At 41.3% G+C, this 8,933-nt stretch overlaps 1 protein-coding gene across 10 annotated transcripts in view; it reads left to right on the forward strand.

Annotated features, from left to right (window-relative positions):
• ANKRD17 (ankyrin repeat domain 17) overlaps positions 1-5,116 on the forward strand; it is a 142,279-nt gene extending 137,163 nt beyond the window's left edge. For all 10 annotated transcript variants that reach the window (XM_056567863.1, XM_056567858.1, XM_056567876.1 and 7 more), the window contains 3 exons: positions 3,087-3,268; positions 3,390-3,551; positions 4,487-5,116. In XM_056567863.1, the coding sequence (XP_056423838.1) occupies positions 3,087-3,268; positions 3,390-3,551; positions 4,487-4,546 (404 nt within the window). In that variant the 3' untranslated portion in view covers positions 4,547-5,116. The remainder of the gene's footprint in view (positions 1-3,086; positions 3,269-3,389; positions 3,552-4,486) is intronic.
• The last annotated feature ends 3,817 nt before the right edge of the window (positions 5,117-8,933 follow it).

Genomic DNA, 8,933 nt, shown 5'->3' on the forward strand with positions numbered 1-8,933 from the left:
AACATATTTTTATAGTTTGGACATTTGCGCACATGGTCACACCACATATGTTTATTTTTATGTTTACATATATTTAAATTTAATTTGGGAAAAGAGGGGGGTTTCAAACTTTTAATATGGAAAGGGTTAATGTTTTTTTATTTTTTTTACTCTTTATTAGTCCCCTTGGGGGACTTTTAGGAGGAATCATTAGATTCCTCTTACAGATCAATGGAATTCCATAGAACTCCATTGATCTGTGTGGTCTGCTCCTGATTGAAGGAGCCTTTCAGGACTAGGCTTTATCATTCTCAGCTGCAGCAGCCTTGGAAGGAAAGGTAAGCAGTCTTGCTACCTCCATAGTGGATCTCCCCCCGAGTCACCCCACTGGACCACCAGGGACTGGTTAAAGCTCCCTTTTAGATACCGCTGTCAGCTTTGATACGGTATGGCTCGAGTCGGGAGCCTGCACCATACACCGGTTGCCATCTCAGGATGAGATGGCTCGTCCTTAGAAGGCAAACGGTTAAAGTGCTCAGGGTGAGATTTAAATAAATAAGGTACTTACCTGCTGCTTGTTTCCCACCAGTGCCAGTCCCCACTTCCCGCTCTCCTGTCCACACTTAGGAAATGCCCACTCAGCCAATGTGTAGAAAGGAGAGCAGAAAGTGCGGAGCAGGTGAATATACATCTTTTCTGAGAACTTTTAAAGATGAAAAAAAAATGTTCCAGACAGTCCCTTAAAAGTTACAATAATCACTGAAATCATGTAATCGAAAATGTGAGATCCATTATGATATACCTCATTGACTGTAATATACTGGCTTCTGTCATATTGCTAAAACATCCCAGTCTAGTAGCACTGTCTAAAAAAAACACATGAAAGGCATTGAAGAGAAACTATTTCAGGACTTTAGGCCATTTACATTTCTGTAGCTATTGCGCTTATGTGCGCAATAGAGACCGTGAGCTGGCTCACTTAGCTCCCCTGCCACCTCCATATTCACTGCCCACCCTTCCCTCTCATACATTATGCAAATTCATTACTTTTCTGCTGGTGGGGGTCAAATCTCTGCTCTCTGAGCAGAGTGTAGGTGCCACTGCCTCTTTACACCTGAAAGGCAGCTGCAGCGCAATAGCTACATAAGTGTAAATGGACAGAACTCTGGAAATACTTCACTAAACATGAGAGTAACCCCCCTTCTTCTTAAAGCTGTTCACTTGCACTATAACTCAATATATTGGGTTTATTGCTGTGAGGCAGCTGTCTGTCTAGCAGCAATTCATCTTAAATGTCTTATAAAATTAACAATAACAGAAGAAATGGAAAAGAATCTAAAACAACCCCCGACATACATCAGAAGACTTGGAGGGGTCCCTGATGATTAATGATTTGCAAGAGACTGTACGAGTGAATACCGGATCCACAGTTGCATATTTTACTACTTCAAATCTGCAGTGGATCTTGTTTGTTTGTGAATGCACCCTTTAAGGTAACCTATCAGTTGTTTCATGCTGCCCAAATCACAGGCAGCATAAAGCAGGAACGGGCACTATGATTTACTCTTAAATGCTGTAAGGTTCCATTAAAATAGGCCATTTTAGTAAAGGTACCAGTACAGCACGAATCAACTGGTAGGTTCACTTTAACCCCTTAAGGACCCGGGCTTTTTCCGTTTTTTAATTTTCAATTTTTCCTCCTTAACTTTAAAAAATCATAACTCTTAAAAAATTTCACCTAAAATTATATATAATGGCTTAATTTTTGCGTCACTAATTCTACTTTGTAATGACATTAGTCATTTTACCCAAAAATCTACGGTGAAACGGGAAAAAAAATCAATGTGCGACAAAATTGATGAAAAAACACTATTTTGTAAGTTTTGGGGGCTTCTGTTTTTACGCAGTACATTTTTTGTCATAAATGATACCTTATCTTTATTCTGTAGGTCCATACGGTTAAAATGATACCCTACTTATATAGGTTTGAATTTGTATCACTTCCGAAAAAAAATCATGAATACATGCAGGAAAATTTATACGTTTAAAATGGTCATCTTTTCACCCCTATAACTTTTTTCTGTGTTCAGGGCGCTTTGAGGACTCATTTTTTGCACCGTCATCTGAAGTTTTTAGCGGTACCATTTTTGTTCTGATCAGACTTTTTGATCACTTTTTATTCACTTTTTTTGTGGTATAAAAAGTGATCAAAAATGCGCTATTTTGGAATTTTTTGCGCGTACGCCATTTAACGAGCGGTTTAAAAAGCGGTATATTTTTATAATTCGGACATTTCCGCACGCGGCGATACCACATATGTTTATTTTTATTATTATTTACATAATGTTTTTTTTATTTTTGGAAATGCCGGGTGATTCAAACTTTTATTAGGGGAAGGGATAATTGAAAGGGTTAGTTATTTTTTAAACTTTTCTTATGCAATATTATAGCTCCTATAGGGGGCTATAACATTGCATGTACTGATCTTTTACACTGATTGATCCATCTCCATAGGAATGGATCAATCAGTGTTTTCGGCAATTGAATGCTCAAGCCTGGATCTCAGGCTTGAAGCATTCATTCGGTGATCGGACAGCACAGGAGAAGGTAAGAAGACCTCCTCCTGTGCTACAGCTGTTCGGGATGCCGCGATTATACCGCGGCGATCCCGAACAGCTCCCTGAGCTAACCGGCAACTTTCACTTTCGTTTTTAGCCGCGCGGCTCATCTTTGAGCGCGCTGCTAAAGGGTTAATAGCGCGCGGCACAGCGATCAGTGCTGCGCGCTATTAGTGGCGGGTCCCGGCTTCACTATGACGCCGGGCCCGCCGCGATATGATGCGGGGTCACCGTGTACCCATACGTCCTGGGTCCTTAAGAGGTTAAAGGGGTGTCATGCTATGAAACTGCTGAAATATTTTTTTGCCAAAGGCATCATGACTGGTTATAGACATCTTGACCTGTTCTTTCTTAATCATGCATGTTTTTTAGAGGCTATTATTTAGATTGAAACTTCAGTAATACCTCCAGTTCTGACCATGCATCTAGTGGTCATACATGTCCTGCAGCACTTAGAATTTGAAAAACAAACTTTACTTTTTGTTGTAGATAAAGTATCAGACTGGTGTCACACAGGCATGGGAAATCACATGATGCACAGGCCCATGTCTGACCCTGGAGTGTTTTCTCAACATCAAGGAATAGAACGAGATACATCTGGTATTGTAACAGCTTCAGGAGCATTCCATCAACATGTGCCTGCCGGCTACATGGACTTTCCAAAAGTTGGGGTAACTTTTTTTTTTTTTTTTTTTTCTTGGGCCGTGGGTCAAAGCCCATTGGTTTACATGACACTTGTATTTCTTATTGTATACATTTTCCCCTATTTAATATGTAATTGTTTCTTTACAGGGTATGCCATTCTCCATGTATGGAAATGCAATGATTCCTTCTGTAGCTCCAATGCCAGATGGCACTGGGGGACCCATTTTTAATGGACCTCATGCTGCTGATCCTTCTTGGAATTCACTTATAAAGATGGTTTCGAACTCCACAGAGAATGGGCCTCAAACTGTAAGTTGCTTAAGAGAAAAAAAAAACACTATGTTGTATTGTAAAAACTGTGTATGGTGACTTTAGTCTAGATATTATTTTGACATACAGAACTTGTAAATGTGTTAAATTGGAAAATAATTTTGTTGGTCATGATCAGTGTAAGCAAAATTTTAGGACAATTCTAACCCCAGAGCAGGAACTCTGTTTCGGAGTCACTAGCAGAAGTGCCCTAATGTCCTCCAAAACACGCTCACTTTCATTTTTTCCTCATTACCTTCTAAAAATCATAACTCTTTAAATTTTGCACCTACAGACTCATATGAGGGCTTATTTTTTGCACCACCAATTGTACTTTATAATGACATTAATAATTTCACCACAAAATTTACAACAAACCCAGGAAAAAAAAATTGTGGCTCAATCCACCCCACTGGACCCCCAGGGAGCAGTTAGAGGTACCTTTTTAGACACCGCTGTCAGCTTTGACAGCGGCGATCTAAAAGGTTAATAGCCGGCCGCGGCGATCACCGCATGTCCGCTATTAACGTCGGCCCTCAGCTACAAGAATCAGCTGAGGACCGGCCGGTATGACGCGGGCTCAAGTCGGGAGCCTGCGCCATACCCCGTTAATGGCACAAGGACGTGTATACACGTCCTTGGTCGCTAACCAGTTAATGTGGATCTTACTGCAAATCTGCAGTGTTTCCTAAAGAATACCTGCTAAATAAACAGCAAATTTGCCATTTAGTAACAAATCTGCTATGCAAGTCTGTGGCCATGCAGATTTTTCTGCACTCAAATCAACAGGGTATCCATCCCTTGTGCAGTCACCCCAGTTAGCAAAAAAATAAGCAGAAAGGCATTATCAGCTGTCACATGGCATATTTTCTTACAATCTGTCACTAAACTTAACATATTTACATCACTAAGGGATATGTTTTTTGTTCTTGCAGGTATGGACTGGAACCTGGAACCCCCACATGAACAGTGTACACATGAACCAGATGGGTTGACTAGAATGACCTCGCTAGCATGGAAAATCCTTAGCGAGTAGGGAAAATAAAACACAATACCTTCATACCACAGAGGCAAAAAGAGATGACATACTCCCAGATCATTCTACTGATGTGCTTGACTGAAGTGTGTAGGCTTTTTGCAGAAGAACTTACTAACTGACCTTTTTCTGTGACCGTTGTGACTGCCCAGTTCTCATTACTACAAATTTCACTATAGTCAGCCCTCTCCCACCTTTCTTTTATTTTCTTTATCTTTTACTTTTCCCCCTTTTCTTTTGTTTATGGACATAACTTTTCCTTTTCCCTGAAGCTGTTTGGCTGGTTGGTTTTAGTACTGTAAACTGCTTCTGAGCAAACACAGAAAAATTAGCAAAATTATGTAACTGATTCTGAAGTTTTAGAATGGCAAATAAATGTACAATTGTTTACATAACAGAAATGGCTAAGCAGAGAATTCAGTATGTCAGTATAGAGGCTCTACATTATGTAGACATAAATTAATGTGAGATGTACCTTCATATTCAGAAATCTGGATGTTTCCTTCATACATTAAACTATTAATAAGCATATGTTTTAATTATTTTTATTTTTTTTTGTTTTATTTGTGTGCCAATTGGGCAGGTTATATATACATCCATTGTCTTAAAGGTTTCACGCCGATCGCCAAATGCCTTGCTAGCGGTTTCCTTCAGTTAGAAAAGCAAACTGCCCAAAACTAAAGCCTCCCAGCACTTTCTGCTGGGTGGTTTCATACAAAATGGTTTACATATGAAGGCATAGCCAGAAGGCCTTGCTTATTCTTAGTAGTTATTGCTCAAAAAAAATGAAAAAATGCACCATTTCTCTAAACAAAACAAAAAAAAATGTTCATAAGATAAAGGAGAGGGACTCAAAGTATTTAATGCAATGTGGAAGAAACACAGCACTAAGGCTCCCGGTCTGAAGAGTTATTGCAGGTGAAAATGTAAGGAAAAACAATTGTTTCACTACTCGCAGGTAGCTTTCTTACAGCCTGATTAAACCACTGATCCCCATCCCCTTAAAAGTCCCAGCATTCCCATCCAACTTTATTAACAAGGTACAAAATAGGACACTATAGAAAAAGTAAAAATTACACCTACCTAAAAACATATTGGGGGAGATTTATCAAAGGATTTAGACTGGTTTTTCCTGTCTAAATTTGTCGCACAGAAAGTCTCAATCTAAATATGTGCGACTTTTTTGCGACTTGTGCTTTAGAGGATTTTTAGAACATGATGCATTCTAGTTTATTTTAGACGGAAAAATGCATTGGTGCTGAATTTATCAAAAGCGACTTTTCAGCGACAAGTCGCATCGGCTGAAAGTATGCTGAAATGTCAGACCATACTGGAACAGGTTTAAATACAGTCTAAAGCATAGATCCTGAAGTCCGTGCGCAGAATTTATCAAGATCCGCGTGCCTTTTGATAAATTAGGCGCACAATAGACCGGCCTAACGCTCTCTAGTTTGGTCTATATTGATGCGGGACATAGACAGCTTTGATAAATCTCCCCCATTGAATAGGGTGGGATTAGAAGCACTATATACAACACTTATCTGTGTATATACATATTCTTATGCAGTTACACTATACTGTTCAGATCACTTCTCTCCTTCATACCCATAGGGCCCAATGCTTCAGTTCTAAGGATGATTTGTTTCCTTAATTCCTGATTGCGATCACCTCCCATGGGCAACGGATCTACTCATCTTAATCCACAAAACCACACACATTTAGCGTCCCCTCTGACATTCCATCATGTGCTGTATTCTAGGTGATCCCACGCCTGTTCTTGGTGAACACACATGTTCAATGAAACGTCTGAACAGGGGTCAAATCGTTTTGCCACTGTAATAGCGGCCGCAGTCACGTATGACTGCATAAACTACAAAACAAGTACGGCATGTGAAAAATTGTTCAATCTGGATCTCATACTGGCCTAATTGGACAAAAGATACCCTAGAAAGTTGGCTACAGAAACAGCAACTACCACAAGAGTGGTTACCCATTGGAGCTGAGTCCCGTAACCAATCTTCAGTACGGGTTCTATTAGTCCGACCCCTCACCAGGGAATCTTCAAGATTCTGACACCTTCTAAAAGACACTATAGGTTTGTGACAAGCTTTTTCTGCAAATATAGATTCTTTTGCAATGATATGCCAGTTTTTGTGTATAGTGACCCTAATCACGTTAGACATCGGACTGTGTCTGAAAATAAAAGCAAAACCTTCCCTATTTTTTTCTTTCCTCGATTCGAGGAAAAGAGTTATTGGTCATGGGCATAATCTATATACCTCGCATACAAATGGATATATCTGATGAAATGATTGGACAGAGCGAAAACCATCCTCTCCTCCAAATCTCCCAAATATATATTTGCAAATTTGGCACAACTGGGTCTCCATTGCGGTACCCGCCCGTTGCCAATACAATTGGCCATCAAAAGTGAACGCATTGTGGCTGAGGACAAAAAGCGCTTCATTAACTGATTTACGGCCCACTACAATTGGCCGGCACAGTGGTTGGGTTAACGATTTATGACTTTTGGGAAGAAAGTACCAATACGGTCGTTTGGGAGAGGGCCAAATAAATTTTTCTGCAAATGTTCCTGAAAAAAAATGCCCCTCTCAACAGCAACACGTAATAAATTCCGCAGACAGTCTTGGTACTTTCTGGTGAGATCTGTGGGGAGAACAATGTATGTATCTTTCTCCAACAATTGACGTTTAGCTTCCTGGAGGTAGTAGTTCTTGCTCATCACGGCAATATTCCCACCCTTGTCCGCTGGCTTTATTACTAAGTCACTCCTAGATTTAAGCCAGTTTAATGCCTTTTTCTCCCCAACAGTTAAATTATCATGTGCAGAGGGATAAATAAGGGCCTTGACATGGCTACTTTATCCCTGAATATCTCCAGGGTTACCCAGCCGGCAAGGGTGGGTTAAAGAGTGACGGTATAAAACTTTAGTATTGCTCATTAGGTACTTGTCACAGAGATAGGATCAGATGGTATATCCAGTAATCCTATAATGACATCATGTTCCTCACTCGAAATAACACCATGAAAACTGTATCCCAATAAAACTCCTCCTGTTTTTTCACCCACATAGTTAGATTGTTTAGGTCTAGTACGTTCATTTGAGGTCTTAAAATATCTATACAGATTCATTCTATGTATTCCTTTCTGTAGATCTAATTCAAATTCAGGGAAATCAAAAGCTTAGTTAGCACAATAATTCAGACCCTTTGATAATAGACGAAGACAATTGTGAAAGATCTATATAAGTAAGATCAATGACCTTATTTTTACCTGTTGTCTTGAGCAGCAGGTTCTCCTACGACCTCCAGGAGACCTGGTTGCGCTTGATACATCCTTTTGTCATGTTGGTGTCTCCTCCCTCGGCCCCTAAAAGTGTGGTGCCTAAAGGGAGATCTCCTGATTTAACCGCCTGATTAACCAGAGTACTTTTAGAGTCTCCTTGTTTGTTGTGTTCCGTGCTCGAATTGTAACCAAAATCGGTAGTACAGCATTCATTATTTCTCGGTCGCTCTTCATTGGGGGGACACCTATACTGATGGGTATATGCTCTTGCCACTAGGAGGCACTGACACTAGGAAAAAAGTCAGCTCCTCCCTGGCAGGATATACCCGCCTACTGGAAGTGAGGTAATCAGTTTTAGCTAGTGTCAGTAGGAGGGTTAAGACACAGGTCTGGGAGCTCCAGAGACCTGGTCTTTTTTTAAATTATTTTCTAGATAGCGTTCTTTATTAGGCTGACCGGACACCTGCAGTGGGTCTCCGGTCCCACGAAGCTGACTGCGTTCTCAGTGTGGGCACACAAGCCCACTTACTCCTACCTGCTGCAGCCAGGCACAATGTCCTGGCCACGTTGTTAGACTGGCCGGAGACTTACAGCTGCAGACAGCGGGTCTAAGATCCCAGACTTACTCCTATCATTGCAGCCAGGCGCAGTGTCCTGGCCGTGTTCTTTATGGACTGACCAGAGACCTACAGCTGCAGGCAGCAGGTCCCCAGATGCACATGGCCGGCCGCCCCTCAGTAAGGGCACACCAGTCTGCTTACTGCTTCCCATGTGGCCGGTTGCTTCCCCAGTAGGGGAAGAACCGGCTGCGTTTTTCAGCCAGTTCCCCAGCCCTCTTCCTGTAATGGCCGCAGATCGTGCCGCCGGCACCCCGTTCATGCGGCCGGGTGCCGCATCTTACCCCAAGTTCACCCCTCCCCGTGCTTCTAGTCTGAGGCAGATTCTGGGAGCGGTGTTCTTCTAGAGTGCCTCCCTTCTCGGCATGCTGCACTGTCGTAAGTTAAAAAAAAAAAATCACCACTGGTCACTCAGACCATTTG

Source organism: Hyla sarda, chromosome 1 (genome assembly GCF_029499605.1).
Source record: "Hyla sarda isolate aHylSar1 chromosome 1, aHylSar1.hap1, whole genome shotgun sequence".
Lineage (NCBI taxonomy): Eukaryota > Metazoa > Chordata > Amphibia > Anura > Hylidae > Hyla > Hyla sarda.